Here is a 15365-nt window from a genome sequence, read left to right as displayed (position 1 = left end):
TCAGGGCCATCTATGCTGCAGGACCGTCCGGTGGGGAGGGTTAGTCGTTCCGGGCTGTCCATCTTCACCGGGAGGCCCTCTTCTCGGCTCCAGGCCAGCCTAGCGACGTTGCCTTGACGACGACGCACAGGGATGTCAGTGCGCAGCAGACCCTGCGCATGAACGTCCCTATGCGTCGTTGTCAAGGCAACGTTGCTAGTCCGGGGCCGGCCCGGAGCGGAGAAGAAGGCCTCCCGGTGAAAATGGACAGCGCTGAACAACTAACCCTCCCCACCGGACGGTCCCTGCAGCATAGATGGCCTGGACCAGCTCACCTTTCCTTCCCACCAAGGGGAGGTGAATAGAAAGCTAAAGGGGGTCTGCATGATGACTAAGGCCACAGTGGTCTTCAACCTGCGGACCTCCAGATGTTTCAAAGCTACAACTCCCAGCATGCCCGGACAGCCGATGACTGTCCGGGCTTGCAACATCTGGAGGTCCGCAGGTTGAAGTCCACTGATGAAGGGATTGACAAGATGATGTATTTCCCACCCTAGGCTTATAACTTTTACTGGGTTTTTGGGGTGAAATTAGGGCCTCTGCTTATATTTGGGTCGGCTTATACTAGAGTATATTTAGTGTGTGTGTGTGTGTGTGTGTGTGTGTGTGTGTGTGTGTGTATTATATATATACATACATACATATATACATACATACATATATATATACACATATATATATATATATATATATATATATATATATATATATATATATATATATATATATATATATATATGTGTATATATATATGTATGTATGTATATATGTATGTATGTATATATGTATGTATGTATGTATATGTATGTATGTATATATATATATGTATATATATGTATATATATATATATATATATATGTATATATATATGTATGTGTGTATATATATATATATATATATATATATTTAATATAATTATTTTTTTTTTTAACATTATCTTATTTTTTTTATTATTCATGCAATCTGATCATTGCATACACTCAGCAATGCTGTGCCATAGCACAGCATTGATCTGCTCTGTTGGCGCTTCATTAGTTTAGACTGCTGTCTATGGGAGAGCCAGAGAAACATGAGCACTGTACTTGTGTATATCCGGCTCTTGGGATAAAAAGTTTAGTGGAGTTCCCCTTTGAAATGTCAACTTTGCTAGAAGAATACTTTACTAGTAAACTTTTTTTTAAACTATACTATTTAGCTCTTCCATAGTTATTAATCTATAACACGTGCATTGTATGCATTTAAGTCTGTTCATATGTTTAAAAGTGTATGCTTGTTTATATTTGTATCCTAGTCTGTCCTTAAACTCCTCTTCCCTGTTTCTACCTTCCCATAGAAGAGAGAACTTCTGGGGTGAGAACAAGAAAATGACTATGGATACAGATTCCCGCTTTAGTCAAGGCTCGGAGTACAATCGTCAGCATGGCCGATTCAATGACTTTGATCTTAGAGAGCGGGGTCGGTATTCAGAGGGTTCATCTGCATCATCTTTTGATAGGTAAATATGCTAAGACTATTTATTTTTTTTGCTTCTTACAATATTGGGATGAATTTGTTTTTGAGTTCTTCTTGTACTTTTATAGACGTGACCGGTTTGTGAACCAGGGAGATGGCAAAAAGAACTTTAACAAGAATTTCAGTGACTCAAGAAGAAGTGAGCCAGCGCAACCACGAAATGAGCCACGGGACACAGATAGGCGAGATCGGGATGAACGACGCCCAGTAGGTATTGACAGACCAGGTGCAAACAGATCTGATGGCCCAGGTCATGACAGAAGGCTCAGTAATCCAGATATGCAGCATGGGCGTCCTCAAAGAGATCCTACAGGAAAAGTAGCACGACCAACTTCCTGGAAAGAAGGAGGAATGGGAACAGATAAACGGGAAGCAAGGTAGTTAAGATTTTAGTTAACAACTTGCTATGAATCTCCAGATCAGTGTTTTGTTTTTTCCCCCAAAAAATCAACGTTTCTTTGGGTCTGGTGCTTTGTAATGATATAATACTACAACCTAATAAAACTAACTGGAGTGGTTGTTTACCCTGCTATTGTGGACATTACAGAAAACATTAAGAAGAAAAATTTATTCAAAACTTTTCTTTATCAACAGAACTGACAGACCAGGTCGTGATGCACCTGGTCATTCTGCCAGAGGTGGGCATAGTAATCGTGGTGGTAAATCTGTCTATGGTGGCAGAGATAATGATCGTGGAGTAATTGTTGGAGACCGTGGGAGTGGTGGTCAAGTAAGTATTTGTAAACACAAAAAATGATCTCCTTGCAGTATCATTAACATATTAGTACATGTTGGTGATGGTTTGGGCACAGCTTCTGTGCTGCTGTGGATGCTGAGTTTCTTCTGTATTGATCAGGATAGAGAAATCTATCCTGGCTCCCTCCTGTAGGCCTGTCAGAGCCTTTATGATCAGTAAATGGGGAAAAATGTTTCCAGATCAACTGGGACCAGAAAAAAACACAGATTATTATTTAACTCCTTTACACATTTTTTTTTTTCGTTAGAGCCATAACTTTTAGTTCTCAATCTACTGGGTCATATGGTGGTTTGTTTAATATGGGACCAATTGTACTTTATGCTTTTTACTGAAAATTCTACAGCAAAAAACTCCCCAAAAAATGTCAGATAAAATTGAAAGAAAAACTATTTTTCTTCATTTGGTGGGTTTTGTTTTTACAATAAAAAGACATGTTATCTTTCAAGTGTTTTAAATATTGATGTTTTCTTTATAGCACTATAATGAAGGAAGGCCTATTGGCCCTGGACGTGACAATGCTGGGCCAAGAAAAGAATGGCATGGTCCCAACACACACGGTAGTGGATATGATGGCAGGCGGATGCCAGATGGTCGCAGCGGGGGCATAATGTCATCACATTCCAGGTATATAATTCATATATATGAATTCATACTGCATCTAGAAAGACGAGTGTAAGATGTACATTGCTTTTATAGCTGTACAAGCCTAGAGAGCATCATTTACTTCAATGTTTTTAACTCTTTGCCTTTGACTTTTCCAGTAATTCTGCAATAAACAGAGTTGTACAGATGCCAGGATCTGTTCCCCGAGGAAGTGGTTCTGGATTCAAGTCCTATAAAGGAGCACCTCCAAGAAGATATTAAAGCTTCTGTTACCCATGTTTCAAGATAACTTATTCATTTGTTAAATACTTACTAATTTGACAGGGCTTTAACACAGTGTCTCACTTAGCATTTTTTTTTTTTTTTTTTTAAATCATTGAGGATTATCTTTTATTGGTGAATTCAGTTTAAGTAAACCTCAAACTCCCTTATTTGTATAAATATAATTCAAAGTTCATTACAATGTAACTGTTGCTTCATATGGGAATACAAACGAAGTTGGCGAATAACGTCCAGGACAGGCTTGTAAGTGTTAGGTTTCTAAATGTCAAGTGGCCTACAACCTAATTAGATGGAACATGTGATAAAGCATAACAGTTCATGTGATCATATGACTTGTACAGATTATATAGTAATGCCTATACAATAGGGTTCAATTTAATGGAGTGAACAGATCACTGTTCGTAATTCATATGACCACTTGATCATGCTCTTAAAATGAGGGGGTAAAATACAGGAAGAAAAGAATAAAGTTGATGCTTTCTGTTGCTATTTGTGGTAGATGTTACCAGACTTACATACAAGCAATATTATAAAAGGAAAGCTGTAGGTATGGCACATCTTTTCTTAGTGCTGGGCGGAATACCGGTTCATACCGAATACCGATGTGTTTTTTCTTTACAATATAAATTTTTCATATACCGCAGTGAATTATCAGCAGCAACGTTATGTCCCCACATTGGGAACTAATCATATGTTACCCGCAGAGGCTGCTCTGCTTCACCTCCTGTGAGCCGCAGTGCTGCACATCCTCCCCACGTCCGAAATTTATGATTTGTGAGCCGCGGGGGCAGGACTTCTGTTCTGATTGGAGAACGGAAGCTGTTTCCTCCCGCTACAAATGCTGAAAGCTAGTGAGCCGTGGGTGCAGAGCTTCTGTTCTGATCAGAAGGGATGGGGATCAGAAGCTCTGCAGCACCCTTGGCTCACTGGCTTTTAGTGCTTGCAGGGCGAGGTGACCGCTTCTGTTCTCTGATCATAACAGAAGCCCTGCGCCCCTGGCTCACAAATCATTCATTTGCTGACGTGGGAAGGATGTGCAGAGCAGGAGAAGCAGAGCAGCGCCTGCGGGTATCGTATGATTAGTTCCCCAATGTGGGGACAGAGCGCTGCGTTTTACAATTCATACGGTCGGGGAAGAGGAGAAGCAGTGCCCGCGGGTCATATATGTTTAGTTCCCCAGCCGCTTGAGGGGGGGGGGGGGTGTGGAGGAATGAGTTAAAAAAAATACGTTAAATACTGTGAAAACGCCATAATTTAGAAAAATTCAGTGATATACATTTTTGGTCATACCGCCCAGCACTACTTTTTCTTTCTATTAGACTTTTGTTTTTTTCCCTTTTCCAAATTGTAGAATATATAAATATAGATTTTGGGTTTTTATACACACTTTGGAACCTGATGCTAAAATCCCAAAACATTGTATTGTAATTTTCTTTTTGTTTTTGTATTTTTATTTGCTCTTACTCTGGATACAGTGTTGTGTTTGAAGTCAGGTCACAGAAGGTGTGTTCTCGTCCCCTCCACCCCTCTCTCAATGTCTTGTTCACTTTTAGGTGGTAAAAATAAACAGGTTTGTGTTTTGTTTTACATGTTTGGCTCTTGTTTTTTTATGAAACGCTCACCTATCATTTCAAAAGATAAAAAAAAAAAAAAAACTGTTTTAATTGGACTAATCATTCAGAATTTTAGTGCTCTGGCGGCTATTGTTAAGCCCCTTAGTCTATGGTGCACATATTTACTTTCCATTTCAAAGGACAGGACCAGAGCTGGAAGGTTTGTCATTGGTACATACACAGGTCCTTACATATCTGATTAATCGCAGCACAACACTTGCTTTCTATTGCTATGCCATTGTGTAGTACTGGTGAAAGTGCCCTAGACTAAACAGGCTGGCACTGTGTTGGAGGGATGATTTACAGTACACTGCTACAGATGTCATCTGGAGGTAGAAGAGGTTACTAATGCACTGACTTTGCAATGCACTATGTGAGCATAAATTAAACAGCAGCAGCAAAGCAAGGAAGAGGTTACACTAAGCACTGCAGCTGAGAATCAAGCCTTGATCTATAGTTCAGGCAGTATAAATCTTCTGGGGCAGACAAAGGCGTGCAGATTACAAGGTACAGATACCAACAGGCAGTGAACAGATTGCAGAGAAGTGAGCTGCCCTGTGGCCAAGGTTTAAGGGTGTATTCTGTGGGGTAAGATGACACTTAAAGTAACTTACAAATATGTAAAATTACATATGCTATCAGATGGAACGAAGTTGTCTTGAAATGTTGAATAATTCAACATATAGCTTTTCATTGATAAAAGGTTAGACCAAGATGATCTGATGAAAGATTATCACTTAACTAGCAGACATTTACCTCCACCACCTTTTCATCTATAACCCTGGCACACAGTAAATTTCAGAGACTTGTTTGGTATAAGTTAGCGATACACAGAACTTATGTATGATTGGAAGAATTAGGTCACTGTTTGGATACAGTAATTTGCTGGAAATTGGTATATTTAATGCATAAAATCCAACAGAGACATCACATAATATAGATCTGGATTTGTTTTTGCATGCTTTGTCATGTATAGTATTGTTCCCACGTCCGAAACGGATTTAGTACTGGCAAACTATTATTTTAATAGGCAAAAGGAGCAGTTTTCACACATTTTCAGCACTTTCATAAATATGAACTCAAATTTCAAAATTGGCTATTATTGCGCCCCTGCCATTTATTGTTTCTTCCTGTTCTTCTTTCTTTGCTCTCTGAGCAGATAGTAATAAGATTTTCCTTTAGGGAGACGAGGAACCCTCCCTGGATGCTAAAACTCTGGTCAAAAAGTATGACAAACAACTTCTGAAAGCCTATAATAAGCCCTTATATACCGGCTTGTACCATGAAAATTGTACAGCAGGTACAACCATCAGGCTCTAAAGATATGCCTCCTGCTTAGAAAGAAGCTTTAGGCCTCTCTGGCAGCTTTACTTCCAGAACTCAGGGGGAGATTTATCAATACCTGTGCAGTTGCCGAAAGCAACCAATCAGATCGCTTCTTTCATTTTCCCATGCCTCTTTAAAATTGAAAGAAGCAATCTGGTTGTTATGCGCAACTGCGCCCTTTTTCCTCTGCACAGGTTTTGATAAATCTTTCCCCCCCCCCCCCAAATTCTGACTCAAGTAATTTCTTTAACCTCTTAAGGACCCATGACGTACCGGTAAGTCATGAGTCTGCTCCCGATCTATAACGGCCGGGCGGGTCTACAAAGTCCGGAACCCGTGGCTAATAGCGGTCCCGCGCGCTATTAACCCTTTAGACGCTGCGTTCAAAGTTGAACGCCGCGTCTAAAGCCAAATTCGGGATTGCTGCGGCGAAATTGCGGCATCCCGAACAGCTTACATGACAACCAGATGATCCCTACCTACCTCCATGCTCTCCGATCGCCGAATGACTGCTCAGTGCCTGAGATCCAGGCATGATCAGTCAAGCGACAGAATCATCGATCAGTGGTTTCTTATGAGAAACCACTGATCAATGTAAAAGATCAGTGTGTGCAGTGTTGTAGGTCCCTATGGGAGCAATAACATTGCAAAAAAAAAAGTGAATAAAGATCATTTAACCCCTCCCCTAATAAGTTTGAATCACCCCCCTTTTCCCATAAAAAAAAAGTGTAAATAAAAATAAACCATATGTGGTATCGCCGCGTGCGGAATTGTGTGAATTATAAAAAATATATAGTTAATTAAACCGCACTGTCAATGGCGTACGCGCAAAAAAATTCAAAAGTCAATCAATGCAAAAATGTAACCGCTAAAAACTTCAGATCACGGCGCAAAAAAATGAGCCCTCATACCGCCCCAAATGCGGAAAAATAAAGTTATAGGGGTCAGAAGATGACAATTTTAAACGTATACATTTTCCTGCAAGTAGTTATGATTTTTTTCCAGAAGTACGATAAAATCAAACCTACATAAGTAGGATATCATTTTAATCGTATGGACCCACAGAATAAAGAGGTGTCATTTTTACCGAAAAATTTACTATGTAGAAATGGAACCCCCCCCCCCCCCCAAAGTTACAAAATGGCATGTTGTTTTTTCAATTTTGTGTCTCAATGATTTTTTCCCCGTATCGCCGTAGATTATTGGGTAAAATGACTGACGTCATTAAAAAGTAGAATTGGTGGCGCAAAAAATAAGCCATCATATGGATTTTTAGGTGCAAAATTTAAAGTTTGGGTTTTTCTGTTGTGTATTCGTTTGTTCCTCCTTACCTTTAAAAAAAATCATGAGTCCTTAAGGAGTACTCCCGTGGAAAACTTTCCTTTTTTTTTTTTTTATTTTATTTTTTTTAAATCAACTGGTGCCAGAAAGTTACAGATTTGTTAATTACTTCTATTAAAAAAATCTTAATCCTTCCAGTACTATTTAGGGGCTATATACTACAGAGGAAATGCTTTACTTTTTAGATTTCTCTGATGTCATGACCACAGTGCTCTCTGCTGACCTCTGCTGTCCATTTTAGGAACTGTCCAGAGCAGGAGAAAATCCCAATAGCAAACATGCTGCTCTGAACAGTTCCTAAAATGGACAGCAGAGGTCAGCAGAGAGCACTGTGGTCATGACATCAGAGAAATCTAAAAAAATAAAGCATTTCCTCTGTCGTATATAACCCCTAAATAATACTGAAAGGATTAATATTTTTTAATAGAAGTAATTTACAAATTTGTTTAACTTCATGGCACCAGTTGACTTTAAAAAAAAAAAAATTCCACGGGGGTACCCCTTTTTAAGAGACAAAGCAAATATTTTTTGTTAAAATAATGCAAGTGGAGAAGTCTACCTTGGGCTTCATGATGGCATGCATTCTGGTAGTGGCATGGGGCCAGTCATTCCTGCCCACTACAGAAGCGGATTCTAAAGATTTGACTGGTCTCAATTGTCTTTGTTCAAGTGAAGAGGTCTTCAAAAGGGTAGTTGAAACTAGAAAATTTAAGTGTTCTGATGGATCATCAGAAATCATTACATAATGTAGTCTAATACTACCACTATGGCATTCCTCAAGCATTAAAGGGGTACTCCACCCCTAGACATCTTATCCCTTATCCAAAGGATAGGGGATAAGATGTCAGATCGCCAGGGTCCTGCTGCTGGGGATCGCTGCTGCAGCACCCCGCTATCATTGCTGCGCAGAGCGAGTTCGCTCTGCACGTCATGACGGGCAATACAGGGGCCGGAGTATCGTTACGTCACGGCTCCGCCCCTCATGATGTCACGGCACGCCCCTGTCAATACAAGTTTATGGGAGGGGGCGTGGCAGTGACTTGCATTAAGGGGACGGGCCCTGATGTAATGAGGGGCGGAGCCATGATGTCACACTGCTCCGGCCCCTGTATCGCCCGTCAATACGCACAGAGCGAACTCTCTCTGTGCAGTAATTATGGCAGGGGACCGCGGCGATCTAACATCTTATCCCCTATCCTTTGGGGTAGGGGATAAGATGCCAGGGGCGGAGTACCCCTTTAAGGTAGCAAGAGACACAATCTTACAAAAAAGGTCTTTGGTTGGATTGAGAAGAACATATGGACAGCCATATATTTAAAAAGAAAAGAACATGGCAGATCTCTTGAGCCATGAGAAATTAGATCGGAGAATGGGTTTTGACTGCTCAGCCATATGTGCACAGCCTTCAACATTATAAATTTCCTTTAACTTACGATGCTTTTATTTCTGTGGTAACCTTATAGCGTGATGAAGGGCATAAACCCAAAATGTTGATGCACAGTGACGTATCGAAAATTTTGGATGCAGAACGTGTAACTTGCAAGAAAATATTCTAATCCTATAAGAAACTTTGTGTTCAAAATGTACAGAGAAAGTGGTTCTGAAATCTTTCTTGACAGTAGAAGACCTGTGATTAACCGCTTAACCCCTTAGAGACTCAGTGTTTTTCTGTTTTTGCATTTTCATTTTTTCTTCATCGCCTTCTAAAAATCATAACGCTTTAAATTTTGCACATAAAATTCCATATGATGGCTTATTTTTTGTGCCACCAATTGTACTTTGCAGTGACATTAGTAATTTTTACCCTAATATCCACGTCGAAACGGAAAAAAACTTTGTGCGACAAAATTGAAGAAAAAATTAAATTTTGTAAATTTTGGGGGCTTCCGTTTCTACGCAGTGCATTTTTCGGTAAAAATAACACCTTATCTTTATTCTTTAGGTCCATACGATTAAAATGATACCCTACTTAAATAGGTTGGATATTGTCGTACTTCAGAAAAAAATCATAACTACATGCAGGAAAATTTATGAATGACCCTTATAACTTTTATTTTTCCGCGTACGGGCCGCTATGAGGGCTAGTTTTTTTGCGCCGTGTTCTGCATTTTTAATCGGTTCCATTTTTGCATTGATTGGACTTTTTGATCGCATTTTTTTATGATATAAAGAGTGACCAAAAATACACTATTTTGGACTTTTGAAGTTTTTTGCGCGTACGCCATTGACCGTGCGGTTTAATTAATGATATATATTTATAGTTCGGACATTTACGCACGTGGTGATACCACATATGTTTATTTTTATTTACAGTTTGTTTTTTTTATGGGAAAAGGGTGATTCAAACTTATTAGGGAAGGGGTTAAATGACCTTTTCCCCATTTTATTAACATTAAAAATGCTGGTCATCGTAGTAGTCCACCCACCGAATCCGAAGTAGTCAACTGTATACCCGGATCTGAAATAAGAAAAAAAAAAAACATGAAAAGTAAGTTAGTACATTTGTCACCCGCCTGCACATCTGCCCGCCACCTCACTACTTCAACTCAGAGCATGTCCTCACCATAAGGACAAGCTGGGAGTTGTATTCATGTGACGGCGGCCTGGTGGGAGATATGCAGGCGAAGTCAGGGAAGCTTGACACTCGCTCCTGACACCTGCACTGCATGACTACAACTCCCAGCATACCCTTGCAGTAAGGACATGATGGGAGTTGTAGTCATGCAGCATGGGAGGGAGATGTGCGGACGGGTGACAGGCTTGTCACCTGCCCCGCCGCATGACTACAACTTCCAGCATGCCTTAACAGTAAGGACATACTGAGAGTTGTAGTCTTGTGACACAGGTAGGCGAGAGATGTGTTTGCACCACTACAACTCCCAGCATGCCTTTACAGTAAGGGCAGCGGGGTGCAGGTGACAAGCTCGTCACCCGCCCGTGCCATAGTACTACAACTCCCAGCATGTCCTTACTGTAAGGGCATGCTGGGAGTTGTAGTCGTGCAGCAGGTGACACGTTTGTCACCCACCCCGCCGCACTACTAAAACTCCCAGCATGTCCTCATTGTAAGGGCATGCTGGGAGTTGTGATCGTGTGGGAGATCTGCGGGCAGGTGACAATCGCCCGCCCGCACTACTACAACTCCCAGCATGTCCATACAGAAAGGGCATACTGGGAGTTGTAGTCGTGCGGTGGGAGCGGGTAACAAGCTTGTCACCCGCCCGCACATCTCACGCGCTGCACCACCACAACTCCCAGCATGTCCTTACAGGAGGTCTGGACCAATCACAAATCTGGCCAGAAAAAGATTTTTTTTATTACTTACTGTAAAATCTCTTCCTCGAAGGATCCATTGGGAGACACAGACAATGGGTGTATGCTGTTGTCTCTAGGAGGTATGATACTATGGCAACAAGAAAAGTCGGCTCCTCCCAGCAGGATATACCCGCCTCCAGGCACTGAGCTAATCAGTTTTAGTTCCAGAGCAATAGGAGAGGACCGACAGGTCGAGAAGAAAACACGAACTGTCCGAGAACCAGAGAAATATATATAACTGAACTCGCCCTCGGACAGAGAACCAAAGAGAAACCCAAAAGGGCGGGGCTGTGTCCCCCCAATGGATCCTTCGAGAAAGAGATTTTACGGTAAGTAATAAAAAAAAATCTCCTTTTCTCTATCTACTCCATTGGGGGACACAGACCATGGGACGTACCAAAGGCGTCCCTTGGGTGGGAAGAAGAAAACCCGGTTAGGCGGACGGCTGCAGCACCTTCCGGGCCCAGACCAGCATCAGCTGATGCTAAGGTATGAACCCGGTAAAAACCTCGAGAAAGTATGCAAGGATGACCAGGTAGCCGCTTGCAGATCTGCAAGGCCGAGGCCTTGTTCTGGAGAGCCCAAGAAGCCCCATCAGAACGGGTAGAATGAGCCAAAACCCTGAAGGGAGGGATTTTCCCCTATGGTGATAGACTTCTGAAATAGCAGACCGGATCCACCGAAAAATGGTGGCCTTGGAAGCAGGTTGTCCCTTGCAACGACCTTCCGTAAGGACGAAAAAGGATCGCGGTGACAGAGAGGTAGGACCGAACGGCCCGCACCACAGCCAGATTGTGGAGTAAACGCTTGGGATGAGAAGGAGCGGAACAAAAGGACGGAAGGACTAAGTCCTCATTGAGATGAAAAGCCAAAACGACTTTAGGCAAAAAAAGAAGGATCTGGACGGAAAATGACTTGTCCTGGTGAATCACCAGAAACGGAGAACGGCAGGAAAGAGCTGCCAATTCGGACACTCTCCGAATAGAGGTGATAGCTATACGAAACGCCACTTTCCAAGAAAGAAGGAGCAAGGACACTTCCCTAAGAGGTTCAAAAGGGTGGACCTTAGAGGACACCCAGAACCAGATTTAAGTCCCACAGGGGAAACTGGGACCGATAAGGAGGGGCAGCATGTGCTACTCCTTGAAGGAAGGTCCGGACATGAGAATTAGAAGCCAGAGGACGCTGGAAAAGAATAGAAAGGGCCGAAACCTGACCCTTAAGGGAACTGAGAGACAACACCAGTTCCAATCCCGACTGCAAGAAGAGAGAAGACGGGAAACCGAAAAGGTAACAGGACTCGAGACCTGAGCTACACATCAACTAAAATAAGACCGCCAGGTACGGTGGTAAATTTTTCCCCAGGAGGACTTTCGAGCCCTGAGCATGGTGCGAATGACTTGGGAAGAGAAACCGCGGCTCTCAAAACTGCGGTCTCGACCGCCACGACGTCAAAGCAGAGACGGTAATAGGGGTGGCACAAGAGACCTGAGATAGGAGGTCTGGACGATAGGGAAGGCGCAATGTTAAGTCATTCAGGAGCCTGAGCATGACGACGTACCACGCCCGCCGGGCCCAGGCTGGGCCACTAGAATGGCGGAAACGTCCCACTGAGAGTTTCCTCGGGACCCCGAAAAGAGAAGGTAGGGCAAAGCCCAACCACCAAATAGACAAGGTAGGGCAAGGCTCGACCAAGAGAGAGGAACGCTTCGGTTGTGGCAGGACAAGCAGAGGTCCACGCCTAGAGCACCCCAGGGGTTGCAGATCACCTCAAACACCCCTGGATGTAGGGACCAGTGGCCTTGGACGACTTAGGACCGGCTGAGAAGACCACATCCCAGGGACGGTCAGACTGAAGATAACTGAGATGGCCGGAAACCTGAGTTCCACCCAGGAGGGAAATTCCCAAGAAACAAGCAAAGAAAGAATTGCCCTAGGCCCCAACATGTTGAAGGGGAAAAAGCTTCTCGGGGGGCCAAGACCCCAGACCGGGCGGTCCATGAAAACACCTCCCCAGCCTGACAGACTGGCAGGGATTGACAGGAAGGAGCACCCCCGAAAAAAATGAGGGGGAAAACTAAGCCACCATAGAAAGGACCGACAAGACTGACGAGAGAGAACAATTTTGCGGTCGAGAGACAATGGAGACCTGTCCCACCGGAAGAAAATCACCAGTTGAAGAGGTCAGTGATGAAACTGGGCAAATGGCACGGCCTCCACGGCTGCCGCCAATCGACCCAGGACATCCATGCAAAAGCGAATGGAAACTGGAGCAGGGAGCCAAAGTCATCAAACTCTTGAAAAGAGTCGGCGGAGTCGAAAGCGGGCAGAGGCCGCATCGAACTGGAGCCCCAGGAGAGCGGTTGGGCTTGTCCCAAATGACCATCCAACCAAAGTGAGACAAGGTCTGGAGGTTGAGACTAAGACTCTCCAGGATCTGGGTCCTGCTGGAGCTTAGATCAGGAGGTAGTCCAAATAAGGAATCATGGAAACAACTGTTGTTCGTAAAAAGGCTATCACAGGCACCAGGACTTTGGTAAAGGTCTGCGGAGAAGTGGCCAGACCGAAATGTATAGCCACAATAGAAAATGACTGTCCACAACTGCAGAGCGGAGGTACCACTGATGACCAGGAAACAATGAGATGTGGAGGCAGGCATCCTTGATGTCCACCGAGGAACAAAAACTCCCCTTGAACCATGGATGCCAGCACCGAACGGAGAGACTCCATTCGGGATGGGAACCCAAGATGCTGGCTGAGATACTCGAGAACCAAGACTGGGCGAACAGAAACGCCTTTTTTGGAGACCACAAAGAGGTAGGAATAAACCTCGAAAACGTTCCCCTGAAGCTGCATGTCCAGGCATCCCGGAGGGTTAGAGGCGACCAACCACCTGAGAGACGTCGGCGGGTGGGGGCGACCCTTCAGGCCGAGGAAGGCCTACGGGTGCCTGATGGGGCCGCCAAACGGCCAGAACGGATAGCCGACCTCCGGGCGGAATGGGATCGGAAAGAGGAGCCCTCTTCCCATGAAGGCGCCTGGCTGGACCCTTTGTTGGTACCCTTTGTTGGTACCAAAGGTCCGCAGAACCAGAAGGAGGACTTACGATGGAAAGCGGTTATGAGAGTCTTACCAGAGGTAATAAAGAACTCTTTTTCTGACCGTTGCCTCACTTCCTGAAGGTGGCGTCCTTCCAGGCTTAAAGCCACATGAAGGGACGGTGGCTACCAGGTTGCTTGTGGTAAAGGCAGCACAGTGACTGCACGTGGAAGCAGAAACAGAAAAATCTCCGGCTGCGGAGCATCGGAGAGCTAGATTAAATAAGTCCTCCGGAGGGATCTTGAAGACTACCCTGGCGGAGTTGGGAGACCATACTAAAAGGGCCTTTGACACCCAGGCAGAAGTAAAAGCAGGAAAGGCAGAGATTGCCAAAGTAACCACCTTCATGTCCGCTGGATTCTTGAAGGCAGCCGCATCAGCCAAAGGCCGAGTAGGCGCCTTAGAGAGGCGGGAGACCGGCGGATCCACAGTTGGAGAGGAGGTCCACCGAGCAATGAGGTCCTTGGCGAAGGAATACTGCGCTTGAACCTTCTTCGTTTCCTGAAACTTCTTGTCAGGGTGACTTCAGGCGGATACCCGCAGGGCGTAAAATTCAGCGTGAGAGCTGAAAGTCTTGAGTGCTGGTCGGGCACAAAGAAAGGAGACTTCTGGAGCCACGTCCGAAGTTCCTGGGTCCTTTAGATGGAAGGTGTCTCTTATGGCCGCAACCACTGAGTACACCATATCAGGCACATCCATGCGGTGCTCTGAGTCGGAGGCCGAATCAGAAACCTCATCCACAAGTTCTCCAAGTGAATGGGAATGAGGTGAGGCAGCCCTGGAAAAGGTCGGACATGATGAAAGGAAACTTCTGGACCACGTCCGAAGTTCCTGGGTCCTTTAGCTAGAAGGTGTCTCTTAGGGCCACAACCAATGAGTACACCACATTAAGCACATCCGTGCGGCCTGCGAAGGGTGCGCCCCTACCTGCCAGAAGACTCTGGGGATGAGTCAGATGACACACCCCTATGATGCTGCAAGAGCTTCACAATAGGAGGAGAGCGGGACCCTCCGGAGGGCCGGTGTAGAGAGGGCCTCTCCAAGGCAGTCACCACATAACGGGAGACCTGAGCCAAGTCGGATATAGACTGGGAGAGGGAGGGAACCCAGGCTGGAGGGGCGGCCGAACCCACCGGGTCTGGAAGAACAACCGGGGTAGAGTAGCGGGGCTACCATGTGCGAGCGAGGCGAGCAGGGAGATAGGGTGACCCGGACCCATGAGGTACAAACCCAGGCGCTGACCGTTGGCGAGAGGGGGTGAACAGCGCATATACGCAATGTCTGTGCCCCCTTACTCGCAATGGGGAAACAGTGAGCCGCAGTTCCTGAGTCCCCACCTGAAAACAGGAAAGAAAATGGAATAAAAAATCTAACACATTCCCTAACTAGGAAAATAATAAAACATAAGACCTGGTCTGGAGAGAACTCCAGACCATGTCCACCTCCTTAGACACTAAGCTTAAAACTGATTAGCTCA

General features: G+C 44.4%; 1 protein-coding gene across 6 annotated transcripts in view; it reads left to right on the top strand.

The window, feature by feature from the left end:
- SLTM (SAFB like transcription modulator) overlaps positions 1–3329 on the top strand; it is a 59902-nt gene extending 56573 nt beyond the window's left edge. For all 6 annotated transcript variants that reach the window (XM_056572431.1, XM_056572434.1, XM_056572429.1 and 3 more), the window contains 5 exons: positions 1374–1535; positions 1621–1929; positions 2147–2282; positions 2785–2933; positions 3071–3329. In XM_056572431.1, the coding sequence (XP_056428406.1) occupies positions 1374–1535; positions 1621–1929; positions 2147–2282; positions 2785–2933; positions 3071–3173 (859 nt within the window). In that variant the 3' untranslated portion in view covers positions 3174–3329. The remainder of the gene's footprint in view (positions 1–1373; positions 1536–1620; positions 1930–2146; positions 2283–2784; positions 2934–3070) is intronic.
- Positions 3330–15365: the final 12036 nt, after the last annotated feature.

Source organism: Hyla sarda, chromosome 4 (assembly GCF_029499605.1).
Source record: "Hyla sarda isolate aHylSar1 chromosome 4, aHylSar1.hap1, whole genome shotgun sequence".
NCBI lineage: Eukaryota > Metazoa > Chordata > Amphibia > Anura > Hylidae > Hyla > Hyla sarda.
The sequence above is the reverse complement of the archived record's forward strand: the minus strand, read 5'-3'. Positions and strand labels throughout refer to the sequence as shown.